Raw genomic sequence first — 25491 nt, forward strand, 5'->3', positions numbered from 1 at the left:
GCATTTAAATGGCTTAACTTTATTGGTGTGCTTCACAACGTTTCATTTTTTTCCCCCAGCAGGCCTTATGGAACCATATTTCCATTCCATACAGTCCCATTCGCATGTTATGCATCCTTTTGTATTGACGGTTTTACAATATCCATTACTGCCTGTATCCAGGTAGGCTGATTACACCTGAGTTGAGTGGGACAATTCAATGTGCGTAAAGTGCCTTACCCAAGGAACCAACAACGGAGCCCGAATTTGTCATCGCCACTCATCCAATCACTGATAACGCTTAACATTGACTTTTGTGACAAGACAAGACACTGGGCCACTGATCCACTCATTTTTCTGGGTGGGAGATATTGCCCATTGCGTTCAGTCCATAGAGCAATCAGGGCATTGGTTCAGTCTGTTTAGTAAACAAGGCAGCATGAGTAAGTACCCAAAAATAGAATATCCGCGAAGCAATAAGAAGCTCGTTTCCACTTTCTACAATTATTTTCAACCGAAGTTCTCTACCACCTTGAGCGACGTAACCTTGTAGATTCGGGCCCTTTACTCTCTAACTCTAACTTAATTGATCTTCTGACAATTTTATCGAACCCACAAAATTTACTCAAAAACTTTTTTATTACATATCGCTGTTATTTCATTCATGTCTATAACCTAAACATTTAAATAGTTTTCTAGCTAGTTTTCTTGTGGGCAGATTGGTGTCTCTTTTTCGATTTTGTTGCGGGAAGTTGAAACTGAAACCGAAAGTAAGTAACCTAAACAGATCGAGACTTGACAACTGAGGGTATTTTACTCAGACGATAAGCTTATCTAAACTAAAGGATGCCACGGAGATCTGCTAGAAGCTCAGGTATATTATTGAGTAAAATCCAACAGGATGAGAAGTAACTCACTTTGCAGTCTACTCATTGAAGAGTTTGGTTGTACCAAGTCCAAGTGTGCAGTTGGACCAACTTATCTATAGGCAGTTTAGTGAGCAGTGGCAGTCAAATTTTGACCCAACTCGCCCATAGGAAAGTTGTGACTGGAAATTGCCGTTCGCGTTTTGGGGGGTTCAATTAAAGATGCATAACTTCGTTATAAAGAGGAATATCGCAGATATTTTGGTAGCATTATTTTCGTCTTTCAATTTCCTTTTGAATTAATGGTGCCAATTAAGAAAAAAATCCATTAATAATTCCAGAAGTTATTTGAAGTTAAAATTTGGCAATTTTCAAATGCATTTATTTTTTTATTTACCGCGTGTGCTTTTGAAATTTAAACGCTTGTTTTTAGAATAACATCTAAACTTTATTCATGTCAAATTTCAGGGCTCTATAATGCGCAGACACCTTTTAACTCTGCGCCGAAATGCCATGTTTACATTATCTTCTCATCATGGCTGCCCGACGATATCGATATTCATATCGATATTTTAAATTTAGTTATGTATTATTTAAAATTTAGTCAATAATATTTTCAGTACTATTATTTACTATGTTTTTGTTTTGAATACATACTCTCCAACTTTATTTATGGGCATTTTATAGTTTTTGTTTTAAAAGTTCGTATATTTCTTCTCTTTGTGAAATCCGATATTAATAATATCGATATTTTAAAAATACCAATAATTGCTTTAATTTAAGTTTCTTTCCCATATGTTTAGATATGTTTGTTATCATTTATATCCATATTCTAAAGGCCTTAGCCTTAATAATTATTATGGTAAGAAGTTCTATTAGTTATACATTTTGACACCCCCACACATTAAAAGAGAAGGTGGGGGGGGGGGGGGAATAAAATTATATTAATTGTCAGTTCAAATGATGTAATAGCAATAAACCCAAAGTGGTTCAGCAGAATTTTTTAAAGTATTAAAAGCCAGAACTTTCCTTCTAATTATAATAGGGAATCTGTTTCAATTTATTTCAACTTTTTCAATCTACCATTTTATTTATATGCAATTAAATTGCCAGAGGTAAAAATTTCTCATTATGTTATTACGCAACATGTTTATATCTTTTCGTTTAAATACTCTCAAACCCTTTTTATTCTCTATGTATTAATTCAAAGAGGGGAATTATTTGCATTTGTTTCAGTGAGATATTGGGGATAAATCCAAAAGTGATATAGCAAATTGTTTCTAAGGTCTAGCCGAGTTTTTAATTATGTAACATTTGCGTCATATTATGTAATAATGTGTTAATTTGAAATGTTTATCTTCCTCTTTATTAATGTAAATGCATTGTCCTCGATAAGACGAACATTTTGGTATACAATATATGATAAGAACTCCATATTGACTGTTTTAACCATTTTTTATTAACATCACACGATTTCGGTCACAACTTTGCAATGGTAATTTTGGCGTAAAAATCGGTCTGAAATTTCAGACTTTGAACTGCCGTAACTACATTTATAATCAAGATAGAAACAAAATTCAAACTGTTTTGTAATCTGTGTTGCCAGCTCTTTCAAATGTGTGAAGTACATTTAGAATTTCTATTAAACTTCCTATTATCTACCTCTGCCTCTACTCTAACTCTAACACTAACAGTAATAATATTAATAGTAATAGATAGTAGGGTATCTAAGACTACTCTAGAGCTAAGTTTAAGTTATGGCTATGGTAATCTCATGGGATTCCATGGTCCACCATAATAATAATAATAGGCGTCTATATCTTTATTGTCCCCCAAAAAGTGGCAATTTGTCATTTGGTTACACATTTATAACAATACAATATTGACATAGACACACTCACACAAGATGCACACTAGTAACATAGTAGTTATCGTAAAAAAACCAAAAAAACCCAAAAAAAACCCGGCATCAACAACAACATCATCATCATCATCGTCATCATCATCATTATCATCACCATCATCATCATCACCATCTTCATCATCACCATCATCATCATCTTCATCATCATCATCATCATCATCACAACAACCTTCCTAATATTTTCGTTACAATCCTTCACTTTCACCATTCCCCTATGACACCATTCACCATCTTCATCATACTCCATATTATTATATTATTCCTGTAACAAGCTATGAGAGGGAAAGCCTGTGGTCCTCCCCTCTCTCTCTCTCTCTCTCTCTCTCTCTCTCTCTCTCTCTCTCTCTCTCTCTCTCTCTCTCTCTCCTTCCTCTCTCTCTCCTTCCTCTCTCTCTCTCTATCTATCTCTCTCTCTCTCTCTCTCTCTCTGTCTGTTCTTTCACGCCTATGTCAGAAATAGTAATATCTTCATATTATATACATAACATGCAATTTTGTTATAGTAAAGTTACATAAAATGAGATAAGAATCTTATCCTTTCTCATCCCACTCCCCCTCCCTCCCCCCCCCCTCTTTCTCTCTCTCTCTCTCTCTCTCTCTCTCTCTCTCTCTCTCTCTCTCTCTCTCTCTCTCTCTCTCTCTCTCTCTCTCTCTCTCTCTCTCTCTCCTTATCGCCCTTCCTTATTATCTATCTTCTCTGTATGCGAGGAATAACTATCGATGCTGTGAGTTTGTCCAAAATGCTCAAAACACCCGCCAGCAGGACACAACGCACCAATACACAAAACCACATGCAGTCCCGAACGCCCAAAGTCCGACCGCAAGAATTCAGTGAGAACCATTCATAAAAAGCGGTCGGCCATAAACAACTACAAGGAGCTGAGTTACTTCAATTTTGTTTCTCCCATATGAAACTAAGCTATTCTACTCTAAACATATTTTGAGTCCTAGTCATACTCTCATATGTCATACTACATGAGTGCGTGCATACACACACACACACACACACCCACACGCATGGACATAAACACACCAATGAACAATTTCCCCTTCTCTCTTCCTCTCTCTCTCCCCTCTCTCTCTCTCTCTCTCTCTCTCTCTCTCTCTCTCTCTCTCTCTCTCTCTCCTCTTATATATATATATATAATATATATATATTATATATATATAATTACACACACACACATATATATATATTACATTATAAATATATATATATATAATATATATATATAATATAATATATATAATATATATATATATATATATATAATGCAAAATAAAATAGGACACAATCACAATAATACATCATTTTACTATCTATGTGCATTTCTCCTCTTCCGAGATTGACATTTCCCTCGTCTCTCTATATTGAATTTACTACTAAACGGAATCGGAGTGCTTCTGCAAGTAGAGGTCTAGTCTAGTTAGTGATTTTCACGGCAAAATCACTATTTGCAATAGTAGAAGTGCTCCCGACGTACATATATTACAAATGATTACACGTCGCATTGACTCATTGTGTAGTTAATATAGGCAGTTTAAGTTTTGTGAGCAGTGGGAAATTTTTAATGGTGATTAATAGGGAAGTGGCAGGTTTTAGGTGACATTAGTGTTACCTTAGGTCAATGCCTATTGAAATCTGCCAGTGCGAGACTGTGCTAGAAATTGTGCAGAAAATATTTGTACTGAAAGCACCTATTTTTTTAGTTTGCTGTCGTGATTTGCCTTTTATTAAAAAACAAATTGGTGGAACTCTGGGATATTGGTACAGGAAGTTGGGGAGGGGGGGGGTTCCTCTTATACAGGACTAGATGATCATGAGCGTAAGCAACGAAGAAGATAGTGAGTGGCTCAATAATAATTTGAAGTCGCTAAAAGAGTGGGAATGCAACTGGCTAATAGTAATAGAGTCCAATGACTCAAAATGCCACATCATATTAATCACTAACAAGAAAGCCAATATCCCATGATTGCCAACTGCACAACCAAACTCTTCTATGAGTAGTATCTGAATGTGGTACTGACTGGAAATATGAAATGGGGGAGGCACATATCAAACATAACTTCAAAGGCAAATAAGATACAAGCATTCATTCATTACAATCTTAAAGGCTGCACAACAAATACACAAGTTCACTGTACTTGCTAGTCCGATTCTAGAATATGCCGATGTCGTGTGGGACCCCCACCTACAACAAGATAAATTTAGAAATTGTTCAAACATCGTTTGTGCGAGTTGCAACTGATCAAGACCTTTAATGAATTGCTATTACAATTAAAGGAGGCCAGACAGATGCCATTCTACGGATTTCAACCAATCCTTTGATAAAGTACACCACCAAAGCCTCTTGAACAAGCTTGATCACTATGAAATCTCATCATTTCTTTTGATGTGATCCCAAAGAGTCATGGTTGAGAACAAATGTCATAATCACTTCCAGTCCTGTGAAGGAACAGTTTTAGGCCCACTTCATTTTTTATATATTCGTAAATGATATGCTGAGTAAAGTATCAAAAGGATTTTTTAATTTTGACTTTTGCGGATGATTGCCTTCTTTATATGCAAATTCAAACATCAAAAGATTGCAATATACTGCAAGAAGACTTGGACAGGCTACAATCATGGGATAAAGAATGGGAAATGGAATTTCATCCGAAGAAAAGCCAGCTATTTTGTATCATGAACGGAAAAAAAAAATAATAAATTGCCCTAGATCACTGCGCTTTCTGTAGCCTTTTACTAATTTAAGTTGGTGTCTCCATAAACAAGATGATTCTATTATCACCAAATATTTGTGAGAATGAGTGTTTGAATGATGGAAGATCAGAGTATATTTTGATTTGTGTTTGGCAGTTTAGACTTTGATATCAATTTCCTTTTTTCTCTTTTTGATGATTACAAAATATTTTTTTTTTCAGCTAAAAAATACAATTTTTAAGATCGAAAAATACACGGTTCAGTCTAGGATGGTTGGCAGATCTTCATATATATTGCACTGGAGTAACTTTTCTTATTGTTATCATTCACAGGCAAAAATGGTCCATCTAAGACTAAAAAAGCAAAGCGTGAAGATGTTAAAATCAATGACATTGGTGTTCGGTTCGAATGGGAGGGAGATAGAGACAAGTGGGTCCAATACTCTCGAGCTTTGAACAAGAAAATAGCTGAGGCATTTGTGGCCAGGAAAAAGCAGGTCTGGTTTTGTTGATATATAATATTAATATCTTATATTTTATTTTTTAACCATGGCAAGAATGATCATTATTTCTTCAAATTACTGACCCAATGTTTTGTTCGGCTGATAGTCTAATAGTATGGCACCCACCTTTGGACTTGTAGGTCCCTGGTTCGAGTCCCGCTATGGTTGGTCCAAATATGAGTCCTTGGAAAAGGATTGTTACTCATATTCTCTCACCATGCTCAGGTGTAAAATGAATACATGGGTGTAACAGATTGTCTCAGTTTTAAAAATTGTAATATCGCATTACCTTGTTCTACAAGTTAACTGTTCTTGTTGGGAATCTTTGTAAAGCACTTAGAGTACATTTAGTGGATATTACTCTTTTACTTTTTTTTGAAAAGGCTCAAATTCTGTGAGGTAACTTTGGCTTCTGATGATGCCCTCATCACACCACTGTTGCTTCATCCTAGATGATAATGGTAAGACCTGTGATCATGTTAGAACTATGTATAATTATTTGCAGGTCTGATGAACGAACAAATTTATAGTCTTGTTTCAACATTGTTGTTATAGACAATATTTTACCTTAGTTTGAGAGTACAGACGAATGGAAGCCTCTGTTAAGACAGAATATCGTCCAAAACATTTTCTATGCCGTCTTCCCTCTGAGTTTTTTGTAACACAATATCATTAGTACTATCGGTTTGTGGCCGCAAGCGATGCAAGAAACACCATGTCCGGATATTTAAAACCAGAGCAGAATTTTAGTGTTTGTTTTCATGGTAGACATGTTCGCTTATACGGTTTATATCAGACCTGGAAGTAAGTACATGTCTGATTAGAGTAAACGTGAATCAGTCCTGAATTTAAGTGGGTTGAGAGGGTTTTTTTTTTAAACACTGCTTCAAGTCAACACATGGAACTCTTAACAAAATAATAACATGAACAGTAATACACAGTGGCATCTATGACTGATAGATATAAAACACCAACCCGTATTTGCTTTTTGAATGTGAAGACTTGGCTTACTGAGTTCATGATCTTGCAGAAACTGCCATGATTGTAATGTCATTTGTTTCACTACTTGGATCGTGTAATTATCAGAACAAATCACAATTATGCTCAAAGTCTGAACTTGATCAATTTAGTGTGAATTAATCCTGCAACAGGCGTTCAAATGATTACACTGCTGTGCATTGACTACCACATTACATTTTCCAAAACATCTATAAAAACACATATTTTGCTTTTATTCTAATGTCAATGTTTTTTCTCTTATCTTCAAATAAAATGCTTACTAGGTAATCTTTAATTTTTATCAAAACTAATAGAAAAACAATATTTAAAAAAAACAACATAGGATTATTTCTTTTAAACTGTGGAAAACTTTCTCTTTTAATTGTAGGTAATAAACCACTTTATTATATTATTTATTATATTTCATACTTTTTTATCCAATTTTTATTTCGCTTTATTTTGGAAAAAAAAACAAAAGATTCTTCTGGGATTATCCAGTTTTCATTAAAGGATTTAAAAAAATCTTGCTAAGATTATCAAAATCACGTTTTTTCCCCTTGGTGTTATACCATTATAATTTAGTGCACAGCGTACACAACGACAACAGTTTAGTTGAGACGGTATCCCGTTCCTGACACCTGCTGACCCGGTCACGGTGAGCGGTCAATCACCGAGAGGAATTTACCTAACGGGGATTGCCGTTTCACTCAATTTAACAATGTTTTGTTTTATTGTCTGTTAGACACCCATATTGAATGAGTTGAAATATCACTACTTGGTATAAAAGTTTATATTTTCTACTTTTACTGTGTGTTTTTTTATTTTTTCATAGTATTACTAGATTTCTCAATATGTTATCAATGGACGGTAACAAATTACACAAAAAATATAGCGGGTGTAACATTTCAAAAATTAGAGAGAAAAAAAACGTTGCTATGGATTTGTCTGAATTTTATGTATTATAAAGACAAGATGTAAATACTTCTCCTCACAAAAAAACGTTTTTTCCTCAACAAAAATATATCCGCTACGAGCATTCAAACTCGTCAGTGTAGTTTGGGGCTGGTCTTTAACTGCATTGCGTTGATGACAAATCGCATTTTATTCATATCATTGATAATGCCGGATGCTCTTTTTTCCCAATTTTGCTGTTGTTTGGTGACAGGTCTCTGTGCCTTGTTCTCCAAGAAGTCTAAGTCTAAACTTATATTGAGTGATGTGTGGTATGCAGTGGTACTCAAGGAGGTGTTGTTTTGGGATTATTTTGTTTGGAAAATATTTTCTGTATGTATCCGTGTAATGTTTTATTGCACTTTGATTGTGTCTGCTTTGATTGATTTTGTGTGTGAAATAAAGTTGTGCACATGACTATAGGCCTTGTTTATATTGTCGAAAATTAATCCAATACTGCATGCGTCGTCAATGATGAGTGGGTCGTGGGTGCAGTTCTTTGTTTGTTGGATAATTGTAAGTGTAGACTTTTTCTTGTATTTGTGGCAGTGGTTGCCAATGAATGATCTGCTGTGGTAAGCCTGTTGTGTAATGCAGTATTCTGTCCAATTCAGAGGCAATAGGACCATCCCTGAGGGTCAGTAGCTCGTGCATGAGAGTTGAAAGTCTCTCCTGCGTTTTGGAGTTTGTTGTTATATTCTACTCTGTCGATATCAAACATGCAAGTGCAACCCGTTTCAAGGTTGATTTATTTATTATTAGCGTCTTGGCAATGAGAAAATACAAAGAAGCTAATGAGTCGTGTGTTCAATGTGCTTTATAATGTGTACTTTTTACACATAAATTATGAGTGTGCTCCTTGCTTGTCCAATGCCGTGTCAGTCCCATAGACTAAAAGAATGTCATTAGAATAATTTGAACATGTAAATGGTTTCTTGCGGGCACGTTTCTATTTCTGTGTTAAACAAATCATACTACATGTCCTACATAATGAATTCACTGCTTGGTTATGACTTGCAGTTGTGTGGTCCATGCTGTAAGAGATAATTCAAAATTGACTGAGCGATGTAAGCAATGATATAGTGAATTAATGAATAAAATGAGTTTTAAAACACTCTGTATTACTTCTCATATCCATGCATACATAACAGCGTACATAAAATCTGGAAAAAGAAAAACCGAATACTTCACCCAATTTGGTGAAAGAAAGGGGGGGGGGGGGGGGCAGGAAAATTCTAACAAGCAGTTGAGCTAAGTTGAGGCCCAACACACAATGTCATTTAAAATTAAACATTAGCAAGATAATTCAAATTATGCAATTTAAAAATCAAATTAACTCATCATTGAAAAAAATAAAAAATAAAGATATAATTAACAATAAAACCGCAGCGAAATATTACGTTTCAAGAACAAGGCTAAAGAGGTAATATCATTATTACCTGACCTACCGCGGAAAAATAATCATTACAAAATAATGAAAACTGAAGAGTAAATGAAACGTACCTCATTTCGTAGTAAAACTTGTGCCTTGTGAATCACACCAAAAAAAAATTGAAGTTTATAGCAACGTTTTTTTATAATCCTGAGGTAATTACAAGTAATTTTATTTAAATGTTATAGAAAAATAGGTGAATTTGAATCACGGCTTGTGGAATAAGTACTGGAGATATTGAAATAAAAATTGGACCGATGGAAAGAGGAGGTCTGCGAGAATTCTTTGCATTTTGGGTGGAATTGCATCGTCACGAAGATCGTGAGGTTAATTGGTACGGAAATCATCCATTGGTATCACCCAATGCACGTCAAATCTACGTTCTGGGAATTGATATCGGCTGACCGCTGTTGACCCCAGTTACCTGTCGGGTGAGGTTACGTCGGCGCTCGGAACAGCGGGAAACTAAACGGTCAGATTTATAGTGCAGTTTAGACGCCGTGAGTGATGTTTGCAATCATGATATCTGATAGTCATGATGTGTTATTTCATGATATACTTTTATTTAATTTCATAACAAAGACTTTCAAAGAGAGAGAGTATACACATCTTTATTGATATTATTTAGATTTATGAGCTATATTGTAGAATGCAGAAATTGATTTTGTAACTGTTACTAATCTGCAGGTTGAGATTGAAGTGGTCACTGGAGTTAAGATGACTGTCATGTTTGCTGAGAGTGTCCAGAAAAACAAAAGGACAGGATATGAAAGACGTGTTCGTATTGCCACAAGGAACAATGAGGATGATGGTAAGGAAGAGTGTTTGGTGTGAAAACAAGTTTTGAGTAAAGTATCCATAGTGAACATTGTTTATAACAAAAAATGAAGTGATTAGAGAAGTGCAAAAGAACAATAGAGAATCAAAACTTTTGTGGCAATGGGTAGTTGAACCCACAATCCAACTGTTACAGCACTTCCGGCTGGACATGAGGGGGCATTTCATTTTATACTAACTCATTAATGGCTATCTACTCAAATTAAATGACAATATGTATGTTTTATTTTTATTATTGTAAATGATGAGAATCTTGCACCGTAATCTTACTCTTTTTCTTTCTTGGATTTTGAATCAAGTAAGAAAATGAAGATTTAAAAAAAACAACTTTTTTCTTTGTGATAGTGGAATCTGAATTCAATCTTACATTAAATACAAGTTTAATTGTAAAATGATTATTTGAAATTTTTGTCTCTCCAATAAAAATTAATAAATTCAAATTTGCTAATTAGAAAGGCTAATAGTATGTGAGATTGCAAAACTTAATATTTTAATCCTCTTTTTATTTAAAAAAAACAAAAACTTCAGAGTTCAAGGTCATTGAATGGGAGGGAGATGACAAGCTATACCATCCTTACAATATCTCTACCAGCTTGGATCTTGAGGAGGCTATTTCTCAGAAGAAAGCATCACTGAAAACATCTTTCCATGACATTGACTTGAAAAAGATGACCCAGACCAACCCCACAACAAAGAAATGTAGAAAGATGCGCAGGGGAGTTCAAGGTATTCAACTCACATTTGCTGTGGATTCCTGAGAGATCAGTATTTTATATTTTAAAGCAATTGTCTTTTAAGATGAATTCTTTTTAAAAATAAAGCGGGCTTTCCCCTTTTGGTTCATTTGTTTAAAATAGTTACTTCAAATAAATTATAAACGATGGGTTAGAATTGTTTTGTTGTTGTTTTGTTTTTTAAAACTTTTCTTCAATGGCATTAATTTATTTAAAATGCCAACATTTTTTGTCATTTACTTATTCATGATTTGATTTTATTCCACACTTTAATCTTCTTCATTGTAGGTTCCACGATTTTGTGATCAATATTGAATTTTTTCAGATAGTGATGCACCTGCTGATGAAGATGATGATGATGATGATGAAGAGAAAGAGAAAGCTCAAGATGAAGAAGTGGATGATGAAACATTGAAAACTTCCAGCAAAGGAAAATCCGGAAAGGCAAAAAGTGGAAATGAGACAGCGAAATCAACAGGTGCAAATATCAAAATTTTGTGTATTGTGATATTGAATAACACAGAAGAATTTACTTTTTTTCTTCTCGTCAACTTTCATATTCTCACCTTCCTATCAATTTTTATTTTATCACTTTTCTATGACATTTTACAGTTCCCATCTCTCTAGATGGTTTATATACGGAAAAATATGTGCTGTATAAATGATGACTATCTCGAATAATTCACTTTTTCACTTTTCTTTTCACTTCTTCACCAAGAAAATGAGCTCATGCTAATGAAACCATTTTTTACAAAATGAAAATGTTTCAAGTTGGAAAATTACTTCTTATTTATATCATATGAAATGGAAAGATATATCTTTCAGTTTGCTATGAAGGGGTGATAACTTGTTAATATGTTATTTTAATCACATTTGAAAAAACATGCAAAATTGTCATAAGCAGACACGCCACTTACATTTAAATCAATGTATAAAGATTTTTTTTAAAAACATTTTTTATTTAAAATATAAGCTGAATTCGGATTTTTTCCTGAGATTACGATTTTTAAAACAAAGTTTTTACTGTTGAAAATAATTTTATTTTTGTAAAGAATGGATTGTACTAAAATGAACCTCACTGCAACAATTCTTAAACTTGTTAATGTAGCAATTTAAAACTTAAGGGTGGAAATGAGTTCTTTGTGGTTGATAATATTTTGTTTCATAAAAATCAGATTTTTCTCCAAAAAATATATAGATTTTTTGTTTATTGCTTGTGGCAGTCTGAATAAATTTTGCAAATATTATTTAGGCATAGGAATATCAAGAATTTCATTGATTATGAATGGAGAGATTACAATTAACATCAGCCTTCACCGAGAAACTTTAATTGATTTATTCTTACATTTACTTATTTACTAGTCTGATAACCCAAATTGTTACAGTCTCGTTATTATAATGGAAATCCTCTCAAACTAATACAAAATATTCTCCACCACAACAATGGCATGACAAGCACCTAATTGTGTTCGGTTATCCGACTCACAAATAAGAGCACATACATTCTAACTTTGACATCAATTTTATTATTATATTTGTGTTTTAAAATCCAGTCAAGACTGTTGTGGTTAAAAAAGGCAGTGCACCCGTGGATTCCTTGTGTCCCATTGCTAACAAGTGTTCTGTGTATGAAAAAGGAAAGGAAATCTGGGATTGCATGCTTAACCAGGTAACAACGACATTGAGAAAATAATGCAATGTCAGTTTTGAAACACAAATATCATATAGGACTCAATAAAAGGAATTTATTATTCTTCTCCACATTTGCAATTAACGGAATTTGAAATCAGAGCTTATGTTGCCAAGATTTACTCCTTTTTATCCAGCTTTTGTTTTTATTGTCTTTGTTTTTGATCAAGTATATAATGATAAAATGATAAAATCTATAATAAACGTTATTTTTATTTTTTATATTTTTTCTCTCTTTTTTTTTTTTCTTTGATTATTATTATAAAAGCGGATGCCAACAAATTGAACGACATTGTAATATCGGATATAACGTCTCCATGTTCATCACAGGTTTTTTTGTTTTTTAAAATTTTTTGGGGGTTTTTTTTTGTTTTGTTTTTTGTTTTTAATAAGATAAGATTGGTTTATTGCTTTAATGTAACTGATAATTTTTTCATAACTATGTGTATACAAATTGTATAATCAATATACCCACCTTCAGAAACACAGGTCCAAGTAATTAATTATAGTAATATTGTTTAACAGTAAGATAGGGAAACAAATACATATAGATTTGCAAAAAGTAATGGTGGGATTGATTGATTATCCCGGAATCAATGAATCGGATCGTATGTGGATAAATCATCTGATTCTCGTTGGAAAAATGGTTATCTCTAAAATCAAATATGGCCCAAAAAAATGTCCATGAGCGATATTAACAACCGATATGAGGATCAGAAAATTGATATAAAATAAAATAAAATAAAATAAAATAAAATATTATTATTGTTATTATTACTGTTTTTGTAGTTGTTATTATCGTTGTTGTAGTTATGATGGTTGTTATTATTATTAGATATTATGGTTCCTGTTTTTGCTAACGTGGCTGTTATAATACTTTTTAGTAGTTTCATCACCAAGTTTATATGCTCTATCATTATTATTATTTCTATTGTTGTTGTTATTATTATTATTGTTGTTGGTGTTTTTATTATTATTGTTGCTGGTGTTGTTGTTATTAGTGTTATTGTTGTTCATAAACGTTATTAGATTATGATGATGTTTTATATGAAGTTTATGATAAAAACATTTCTGGAATAAATTGGCTTCACTGTTATATTTTTAATGTGGGGAAAAAATATCTCAAAAAATCATGCTCATAACACTTTTTGCAGGAAATATGTACGTCATCTTCATTTTCTTGTTTCCAGATAGATAGGGAAAGTCTGTTTGTTTATGAATATCCAGTGCTTAAAAAAGATATGTAACTGAAGAAGATCCTTAAGGCACTGTCATTCTATTGAACTTGATTGATTGTGTTAATGAGAATTTTGTCTTTGGTTAGATGTAGTTTTGCTCTTGTAAAGAGTAATAAACATAAATGAATATAACATCTTCAATGACCGTCAATCTGGTTTTTAATTAATGTATTTTTATTGGGGAGTTTTTTTCTTGGTTAAAGAAGGGTTTTGAGCCTGAAACGTTCCATTTTTGGAATTTATTTCCTTCTTGAAGATGTTATATTCTTTTTTGTTTATTACTTTTTACAGTCCACTGCTTCTAGCAGCTTAGTATCACTTTAACCTTAACTTTTGCTATTGTCGTATCATACCCGTTAATATTATGTCAGAAGTTTTACTGATTATTGTTTTTACTTTTCAGACTAATATTGGCAACAACAACAATAAGTACTACCTGATTCAAGTATTAAAGACAGATGGAAAGGAGGAATATCACTGCTGGCAGAGGTGGGGGCGAGTTGGATACAATGGACAAAACAACCTAGTCACATGTGGAACAAATTTGCAGAAAGCAATGGAGATCTTTGAGAAAAAGTAAGTTTTTAACTCAACATGAGTGCTTCTATCATTTGTTTATTTATTTTTGAAATTGAAAGCAATACAATCAGAGAAACAACCAAGAAAATACACTGCAATGCATTAGACTCATCAGCAATAGCTAATTGCCACGACAAAAAATTATTAAAAAAAAAAAATAAATAATTAAGAACTCACATAACGGATATTTATATATATATATTTTTTTTTTGTTTTTGTTTTTTGTTGTTGTTTTGTTGGTTTTTTTTGTTTTGTAGATCCTCAATGATGTTCAACCAGTCAATGGAGACAATCACCCCTATGCAGTCATGTCCCTTCTTTAAAAAAAAATATTATCATCATTTTAAAGTGTGTAGCAAATGTACTCTTCTAGAAGTTATTTTATGTAATTTTTTTATTTGTGATATTGATCAATGTTTCAACTTTGTTCTTTATCTTACTGTTTTCTTTAAAGTTTTCATTGTGCCTGAGTGTTGTGGGAGAGGGTAAGAGGATCAGATGCTTCAATCCCAGTATATACTTTGTGAAGTAAATGTTACTTACCAGTCTAACCTGGAGATATTTACTGTAAAAATACAGAACAAACGTATAGCAATTTTTCAAAAGAAATTTCTTTTTTCATTTTTTTTTTTTTGTTGTATAATTTGTATATTTTGTGACATATTTCCAGATTTAAGGACAAAACAAACAACTCTTGGCAAAACAGAGACTCATTTGTTAAGCATGGTGGAAAGTATGATTTACTACAAATGGATTACAGTACTGAGGTTGGTCAATGGGATAGATATGCAGGAGGAAAAAAATAAAAACATTTCTTATTAGTTGAAAATAATTCCTTCAAATTTAGGGTAACATGAACTGTTTCTGTGGCGTTGGCAAATACAAATTCAATACAGTTAATTCAAGGCTTGAGCATAGTGGTTGGGAGATGAGTACATATATGTACTTGCTTGAATCACAAGTATTAGTTTGCATAATGCACAGTTTTCCATTTGCTTAAGTTCAGTATTCCAGTGAATTTCAGTTATTTGGTTCATACAGAGAGAGGGATCTTGAATATTGAAAGAGATTGGTGAAGCAAACTGTTTTTGTATCCAAGTGAATGATGTTTTACTTTTCCAGGGGAAAGAGAGTATGGACGTTGACGAAGACATACCGGACGATGCTGGAGACAAGAATGAAAAGCAGAAAGTCCCGGATTCTACATTAGATCAAAGAGTTCAGGTGATTATTCTAGTTTGGATAATTATCTTTTTCCTTTTTTTTTTTTTTTGTCTTCATATTTCTCCTCTTTGTATCTCTTGTATTTTTTTTCCCACCACTTTCATCATTTTTTTATCTATAATTTTTAAAATGTTACTGCACTGCAGACTTTTAATAGAATTTTATTGTCAAATCATTTTTAAAAAATTAAAATTGCATTAGGCATAATAATCATCTATTTGACTGCTGATTCTTGTATATTCTGTGATTTTTTGAAGGATTTGGTACAGATGATCTGTGACATTAAATCAATGGAGGATGAGATTGTGGAGATGAAATATGACACAAAGAAGGCACCTTTAGGTTTGATATTTTGTATTAAAATGTTTTCTTTGAACACGCAATTAGAGAGATTTTTGTCTTTGAGACAATACCAGATTCTGAACAGCATCATCTAGGTCAACCGATGAATGATTAAAAGAAATACTTTTCTAAGATTTGAAATTGTTTCATTTATGAATAATATAATATTGAAAAGTCTTTCATTTGTCAGAAATTTTTTGACTTGATGGATGCTGATGCTGGTGAGAGTCTAATTGTTTCCTGCTGAAAATGTCATATGTTATTTACCCTTACTGATTGTTCATAGATATGATGTCTATTTTTATATTTAAATGAAATACATTCATAAACAATGCATGCTGTCAGGAACATATTCCATATAGACCTATAAATTCTCAGTCAATTAACTGAAATCAGTCAATTCGTCAAATTCAAATATTTTTTAAAAAGGAAAGAAGAAATGACCGTAAAGTAATTTGGAATGTTCCACAGCGCTACGCGTAGCTCATGTGCCATTTATATTGCCGAGGCTAAGCGACGCTTTTTAGAATTGCAGTGTCTGAACACATCCCAGTGTATTTTCACACAGCCTTTGTGAAATTATTTCTTTCACTTTCCAAACCTGTCATGATCCCAATGGTAGCCAATTTTAACTGAGCTGCTGAGAGATAAATTTCACTTTTTCATCTTAGCCACATTTACCTGGTGGAAAGTAAAAGTATGAAAAATTAAAATGCGAATGCTGGAAGTGTGTTATGTAGACACCTTCAAATCGAAAGTTATATGATTACTACAAGCACATTTCGATTGCCTCATACTGTAAACAAACTGGTTGACCATTTCTAGTTTCTTTACTGATTGGGTACCTAATTATAAGGAACAATGGTAAGTAGCCAAATTAATTCCCACACAAATTAGTTTTCTGCCATTGTTTTGCTCAAGCGAGCTTGCTGTTTACTATTCATTTCAATTCTTTGGATTTTTCTGCTACGAGTTATGAAGAGTTTCAGTCTATTTTTTTAGAGGTCATTTACAGGTCTATCCATAATATGGACAAAATTATTGTTTACTTTTTGCGTTAATTTTTTTTTTCTTTTCTTCTAAGTATTCAGGTGTAAATTATATTGCATAACACAATCTTTATCGAATAATGGCATTTAAACGTCCTATTGATCAGATAGTCTCTGAAAAAACGGCATCAAAGAATAAAAATTTAATTGGCTTTTACCTCACTGGATTGACCAATATAAAATTGTGAAGTGACTATCAGGTAGTGCTGCTGCAGCGGTTAGGCAAGCCAACACATCATTTGGGATCCAGTATGAGAGAAAAATTTGAGTGTGGGTGTATGACAGTGGTCATTTCCCAAAGTCAAAATTTGAGCATTTATATAGCTTATGTTTTTTTTTTCTCTCTCTCTCTCTCTCTCTCTCTCTCTCTCTCTCTCTCTCTCTCTCTCTCTCTCTCTTTCTTCTCTCTCTCTCTCTCTCTCTCTCTCTCTCTCTCTCTCTCTCTCTCTCTCTCTCTCTCTCTCTCTCTCTCTCTCTCTCTCTCTCTCTCTCTCTCTCTCTCTCTCTCTCTCGGACACAGAGTTCGGCTCTCTGACAAGGTCATATTTTTATTTCCTGTTTTCACCTGGCATTTCTCTATGCCCTATATTTCTCATCATTGTTTATCTGTTTATGATAGGTGGTAGACTTGCTTATGGATTTGATCTTTGATCTTATTTAAGATTAAAAACAGATACTGTTTCCCCATGGAGCATTATGTCGCCATTGTGTGGTTCGTTTAAATATTTATATGGTTTATAAATGACAGGAAAATTGACCAAAGAGCAAGTGAAAGCAGGCTATTCAGCATTGAAAGAGATTGAAACTCTTATCAACAACAATGACTTTGGCCCAAATCTTAAAGACGCATGCAGTGACTTCTACACTCGTATCCCACATGTTTTCGGGTAAGCAATTGCACAAAATCTCATACACCACCATGTTAACATTGGCTAACACACACAGGAGTATTTTCTTGGCATGGAAAAGGTTAATTGAATCTTCTTCAGATGAAGGTATATTTATAACGATGTGAAATTGAATGTAAGCTTCAACAGATCAAGTGAACATTACGGGTTTCCCCTTTATCAACAAAACAGGATGAATAAAACGCTACAGCTGAATGAGATAATGTGGTAGTGGCGTTGTTAAGATGAAGAAAGAAATTAAGTGGCGTTGTTAAGATGAAGGTAGAAATTAAGTCCTTGTGCAAGTATATGTCTAATGCATGAAAAATAATAACATTTTAAATTTGATTAAGAAATGAACTTGGAATGTTCATTCAACTCTCTTTAAAATGTTTGTTCCTGAGATTCATATTTTAAAGTGGAATAAAAGATGAAAATCAAGACAAATGTCAGTAAAATCTAAAAAAAATGTAGGGTGGAAAATTCTGTTTCTTATGTGTATACAATTTCCTTAGGGTTTTTATCCTTACTCTCTTCCACACCTTATGTGATTTTGATCTACAGCATGCAAGTCCCGCCTCTCATAAGATCTTCACAAGATGTTAAAAAGAAATTACAACTTCTTGAGGTAAGTCAATCATGCAAAAGTGGGCGTAGCATTTACAAATCCCTTCTCGTGGTTGTAGTAATATGGTTATGTTTTAAGGTTTTACTTGTTTTGCTGTATTTATTTTGCAAAATGTCAATGGCTTTGAAGAAGCTCTGCTCATTTAATTTACTTTCCACATCGTCATCTCCATCGTTATGGTCATTTACATATCATCATCATCATCATCATCATCACCTCCACCAGTACCACCACCATCATGATTATTACCATTGCTGTGTCTTATCATTTGATTGTGCCCTGTCCAGGCCTTGGAGGACATTGAAATTGCCATCAAACTACTCAAAGGAGGAGATATGTCAGAAAATCCAGTGGACAGGCATTACCACCAACTCAAGTGTCTGTTGGATCCTATTGACAAAACCTCTGATACTTTCAAAGTAAGTAATTTTACACAATCATCTTATACCATCAACATGGGGCAAGGTTTGAATGTGTGTTTGAATGAGTGTTAGTGAGAAAATATTTAGATTGGGATGTAACCAGTAGAATACTAAGCAACCTGAAACTGAAATCATTTGTTACTGGTCAAGTGATGATAATGGTGAGGAATGTCTGTGTTCGCCATTGTCTTTGTCCAACATCATCACCTCTGTAGTTGTTGTCATCATTGTTATCATCATCATGGCGGTAAAGGAAGTTCAAAATTGTTTAAGTATTTTCTATCTCATACTGACTTTTTGTGATGAAAAGATAACTTTGAGCTTAACACATCTGAGTTCAACGTAGATAGAAATCAAACATATTTGTTTTATGCCTCTATTTGTGAACATGAGAGAAAATTAGCAAAGGAGTTATTTTTTTAAATTGTGAATTTTCTTTCCAGTTGATAGACAACTATGTCCAGAAAACTCATGCATCCACTCACATGATGTACAAAATGGAGCTGGAAGAACTCTTTTCTATAGATAGAGATGGGGAGGCAGCAAAATTCAAGGATCATGGAAATCGGTATGTACCTCGAGCCTTTGCCATTTTTTTTTAAACACTCACTGCATTTTGTATTAATTTTTGTTGTTGTTGTCTTTATTGAAAATATGTTTTTAAAAAAAAGATATTGAGAATCACTTAAGCTTTATCTTGCTAAGGATAACCAACCTGAAACTAGGAAATAATACATGAAGAAGATAATCAAAATGATCTGCACATAGGCTCTAATTGGATGTTGAAAGTCATTTTGTGAGTGTCATTTTAAACATTTTTTTATTCTGTCAGTTTGCAATATTTTTCATGATGTTTCTGCATTGTTCATCTAAGTTTTACTTCTATATTATGCAGTCAATTTTTTTTACTCTCCCTTTTTCATGAAAATAATCCAGGGCAGAGGGAGTGTTGTAGGAATGTTATCCATGTTGCATCATGTCCAACCGTATGTAACAAAAGCAAAAAAAAAAGGATTTACATGTTGTCTTTTACCTTTTGTCAGAATGCTGCTGTTTCATGGTTCCCGTCTCACCAACTGGGCTGGAATCCTGGGTCAAGGTCTTCGTATCGCTCCACCAGAGGCCCCAGTAACAGGTTACATGGTAGGTTAATAGGAAATAAACTGTAGTAGATATATACTTTCATAATCGTAACTGACATACACTCGAGTATGGTTTCGTCAAACCTCCAGGGACAGATGTCCAAAAAAAAAAAAATTCAGGGAAAACGTGGTTTGAATAAACTGTGTACAAAGAATAAGAAGGGAATCATCCAGGACATTCAGATGAGTTTGAGGAAAGCGTATGTTTGAGAAAACCTTACATGGGTGTATTTATCTTTGCTATGAGGTGCACCAGTCAAAAGGGGCTTTTGGATTTCAATGTATTACATTTTATGCTTGATTCCTACAATTATTGAAATCACAAAATGTAGGCAGCACTGTGCTTCGGGATTTCATAAAGTCTGTGATGATATCACAGTCCCTTCATTGTAACATGGAACAAATCAACAGCCATGTTAAGGGGTTTTTTTTGTAACCATGTTACAAATCCAATAGTAAGAAAAAACCTGACAACTCTTACCTCTGCAAAATTCAAGCTACTGGTGAGGTTCACAGTAAAACCGGAGAATACTTTTATAAATCAAGATTTTTTCCCCAGAATAGCACAAAAGGCTATTTTTTTAATTTGGATCATTAAAGTAATAAGACATCAAAAACTGCAAATCTTTTTACTGAAGTCCGGTGTCCATGCTATACACAAATTTATCTATCAATTACTCATATTATATGTGTAAACATGACTGAGTCATCAAGAAAATTGATCTAGGAAAAGCGGAATTCTATACACAAATTTATCTATCAATTACTCATATTATATGTGTAAACATGACTGAGTCATCAAGAAAATTGATCTAGGAAAAGCGGAATTTTTAAAATCCTGTCGGGATTTATTTGATTTAAGAAAAGTTTTGGAAAAACTGCGGAAAACAGGGTTGGCAGATCAGAACTAAAGTGAAGTAAGAAACATTTGAATTTTTAATTGATATAAATATCAGATGGTTAGACACAGACCTGCCCCATTTACAGATTTCATCGATTTGTGCAGATATTTGGGCGACTATATTTTGATTTTAATTTCTATATTCAGATTTTTGATACAAACTTTTAGAAATTAAAGTTGTTTGTTTTACTTAGTAATTAATATGTGGTCTAATTGGACAATAACCTGCCTGTGATTTACTGTCTTTATTCTTGACCATTTGAACCAGTGTTTGCAAGTTGTTATGTTTTGTTTATTTGTTGTTTTGTTGTTTGTTTGTTTTTTTTGGGGGGGGGGTTGTCTTTATATTTTTAAAATGTTTTATTCTTTTTTTCTTCTCCCATCCAGTTTGGCAAGGGTGTATATTTTGCTGACATGTCAAGTAAAAGTGCCAATTATTGCTTTGCTACCAAGACCAGATCCACAGGAGTATTGGTGTTATGTGATGTAAGAAACTCTGTTATTTATAGACTTTTTATATTATCTGTCAAGTAACTGAAATTAGCAGTTCATTGAATTTGATATAGAAATTAGGTGTGTGTTGTGTTCATGAACACTTTTCTACACATTTTACAAGATTTACAAAGAATGTTCCATATATATAGAAAGTAATAAAAACGAGGTGAGAGGTGAGATAAATAATTTACTCCAAGAAACTGTCAAGAACTCTACGTCTGACCTGCCACGAGCAGCTAATTTGCCAATTGGGCACCCTAAACACTGACAATAGGTTTACCTGGCCAATGAATCATATTTTCATGAAGTGTTAACGTAGATTTATATTGTATTTTATTCACAAGGGTTTTAACTCACTCAATCCAAGAGATTTTTGCTACTTTTCAAAACGAGGAATATGTATTAAAAATGAGCATGTACATAGTTTAATTCAACTATCATTAACATGTAAAAATTAAAAATATTACCTTTGATACTGTAATTTGTCTCAGAAAAAATGTAATAAATAGGCATGAGGTGAAAGTAACCAGGGTAAATTACGGATATAGTCGGTGTTAGGGTTGAGTGAATTAAACTGCCACTGTTTGGGATACATGTGCTGCATGTCAGGTAACTTCACCGCCACTGGTGGGTCACTTTGCCGCAAGATTTTGTACTTAGTTTTTCTCCCTACAAGTCATTATGAGGAACAATTTCCATTTCTTAAACTTTTCTTGTCTTCAAATCTCTCTACATTATCCAATACTGCCTATTGAAAAATATTTATTGGCACTTGAATCGAGTGTGATGATGTATGTAAAGTGCCTTCCTGGGGACACATTACAATGCCAGTCACAAGATCATCCATCCATACCGGTTATTGTACCCACTTACTTATTCATTATTTCTTTTCTTAACTTAGTTACAGTTCAGTGCTTACGCACAGCGTCTGTTGCACACAAAATATCGTCTTTGGAATAATTATTGTATGATGATAGTGAGTGCTGCTAATTTACCCAAAAGTACTGGTGAATTTATCCGAAAGTATATACTTTTGAAATAATATGTGTTAAATATTTTAGAAATATTTTTCTGATAATATACTCTGAAAATGAAAATAAAATGGATATGGATAGCCACAAAGTGAATACCACCACATTGATTTTGTGACCAGGGCCTTCACATTCAAATGCACAAACTAGGGGATCTTCAGTGGAGGGTTGCCGTTACAGTCAAAAAGTCAAGGATGTCTTGATTACTACATGCCATTTTGATGTGCTGTAACTCTTAAAGATTTCTCATTAGTTTCCTGCAAACTAAAGCAATACATGCATTCATATCTTGTCTTTTTAAAATGGACTATTTCAACGTGAGGGGTGACAGGATAAATGTTTACCAGGCATTATTTCTTGGGGGTGGAGGGTCGTGGCGAATTTCCCTATCTGCGAAGTTCTACCCTACCTGATTGATAATTTTGGACGTTTCATTGCAGACATTAAGAGAAAACGTTGCTGCTCAAAAGAAACAATTATGTTATATTTCAGGTGTCGTTAGGCACAATAGAAGAGAAGCTTCATGCAGATCCAAAAGCAGCCAATCTCCCGGCAGGCAAGCACAGTGTGATGGGAATGGGGATAAAGGGACCAGATAAGACTACACATGTCACCATGTAAGTTGTTCCAATTTCACATGCTTGGTTTTATGCCACTGTGTCAATGCATACATGGGCTAGGTAGACAGAAAACAATTATATTTTACTCTAATGTGAAATATATATATATATATATATATATATATATATATATATATATATATATATATATATATATATATATATATATATATATATATATATATATATATATATATTTATATTTATTTGTTAAAATTTATATTTACAGTTTTTAGATTGTCTCTCACACGAGTCAAATGGGCTTGTTTTGCTGGAATTTATCCAAGTATTTCTTTCTTTTTTTTTTAAAACCTTTTTCCAAGGTTCTTGACCCAATAGTGTCATGTCTGCATGGGAACTAAAATCTAAAATGTATTGTTTTATCCTTCCATTTACATGTTGCTCGTATGAGCTTAAAGTGTTCAAGCTCTATCAAGCTCTTAAAACATATTCCATCATTGTTGTTTTGTCTTTCAGGCCAGATGGTTTGGTGGTCCCCGTGGGTAAAGAATCCAACACAAGCATCCAGAAGTCAAAGGTTGGCTTTACTTTGAATTACAATGAATACATTGTCTACGACACAACCCAAATCAAGATGAAATATCTGCTCAAAGTTAAATTCAATTTCAAGTAGATGGAAGATAGGAATATTATATTCATATTAAATATTTGTCATTTTGATATATTTACAAGTCTGGTAATTTGTGTTGAGCAGCTGCAGGACTCACTGAGAATGGTGGACTGGCTTTGAGCAAAACTTTAGGCTTAAGTATTCTTATGCCATTTAAAAATAATATATGTTTAAATAGTAAGTAGGTATTCAGCTTTTGCAGAAATGCAGACTGAGCACGGCAGAAGTATGAGATTATCAAAAGCTGTTGTGAAAAAAAATACACATAAAATAGTAACAATGAAAATATTCCATCACCTGCAGCCATTTCATATCTGCTATCGTCTGCATTTCCCTGATCTTAAATCAGTATTGTATTATTACTTACTTTGAGTCACTCCATGTTAACAACCAAAAATAATTTTATTAGGGAAAATGAGTATGAGGATATTTGAAGCTTCAATAAATGATTATTGTTTCAGATTCCCCGTACTGAAACGTTTAGATGATAAAAGGAAAACCAAAAACGTCAACAACCATTTGATATTTTAAGCTTTAATCATTAACAGCTGTTCCCATTTATTATTTTTCTCTCTTTTTTTTTAAATGTGAGCTATTGATAAACATCATAATATTGCAGCATAGAATTTTGTTTGATTGTCAGACTTGTAAATATGTTATTTCACTTATGAACTAGTTATTGTAGCATTTGTACATTTCATTCATTTTTTCATTGGTTGTTTTACTGTGAAATACAATATTTGTTACAAATGGTCTAGGCTTCTTTCTGGCTTTTCTATCCTTGTTTATCTTCTGTGCCTTTTCAAAGGGCTAAGTAACAACTTTGTACAAAGAATTAATGGCTCTATTGAGATATTGACAGATCAATATCAAATGATATTAATTAAAACAAAACTGATTTAGATCTTGAAACGGAGAAGAAAGCGTGACAAAGTGACAATATTTTGCAAAGACCTAATCGACCAAGTGAAATTACCTCTCGATTCAAAAAAATAAGAGGAACCATCCAAGTATGGCTCCCCACTCAAGAGTGGATGCCCACTTAAATTAGGTCATACCATCTCCAATGAGAGAAAAATACTGTGGTTAGTGGAATCTTCAAAATTGAAGTTATAGATTAACTAAGAATGACTTTTTTCTACTATTATTCATCGCCAGAGCCTTCTTTCACAATGCAACAGGCATATGACGATCTAAACGCTCTGAAAGACAGGGTGAGAATGAAAAAAAAAAGTTAGGAGAGTTGAGATGCCATCATCACTCGTCATCTAGTCTAGGTCACATATCTTTTTCTGTGGTCTAGGCTAATTCTGCGATGAGTGCGGGGGGTAATTAAGAGATAGGCTATCATTCTACTCCTTGTCTATCAAAGTCATGTAATTGTAAATCTAGACAAGCTAACGGGTGGAGTTTATGTTAAATGTTATAAATCACTATTGTTTTAGAGCAGTTAAAATCAGGCTAGCCTCATAGTTTATTTTGAGCGAGTGATCTTAACACAGTTTCTCTTGTTTGTTTTTGTTTTTAAGGGTTTTATGACGCTTGCAACACATTTAGGTCATATCAGCGCCTGTAAAAAGGAAGAAAATTGGATAGTGAAAAGATTCTAGATATACAATAAAAAGGACTTGAGGAAAAAAGTAAGACAAATTGTTTTTGTTTTTAAGGGTTTTACGGCGCATGCAACA

At 33.3% G+C, this 25491-nt stretch overlaps 1 protein-coding gene across 1 annotated transcript; it reads left to right on the top strand.

The window, feature by feature from the left end:
- Nucleotides 1-723: 723 nt before the first annotated feature.
- Nucleotides 724-24558, top strand: LOC144977297 (poly [ADP-ribose] polymerase 2-like). The gene is made up of 18 exons (XM_078922355.1): nt 724-853; nt 5803-5966; nt 10042-10165; nt 10720-10917; nt 11251-11403; nt 12479-12594; nt 14256-14428; nt 15102-15198; nt 15554-15655; nt 15913-15997; nt 17795-17933; nt 18498-18561; nt 18849-18980; nt 19427-19551; nt 20027-20126; nt 21414-21512; nt 23045-23169; nt 23650-24558. Exons 1-18 carry the CDS (start codon nt 826-828, stop codon nt 23804-23806), a joined length of 2181 nt encoding a protein of 726 aa, XP_078778481.1. The 5' UTR covers nt 724-825; the 3' UTR covers nt 23807-24558.
- The last annotated feature ends 933 nt before the right edge of the window (nt 24559-25491 follow it).

The sequence above is a fragment of the Berghia stephanieae genome, chromosome 7, assembly GCF_034508935.2.
Source record: "Berghia stephanieae isolate SIO BIC M18660-M18661 chromosome 7, UCSD_Bste_1.3, whole genome shotgun sequence".
NCBI lineage: Eukaryota > Metazoa > Mollusca > Gastropoda > Nudibranchia > Aeolidiidae > Berghia > Berghia stephanieae.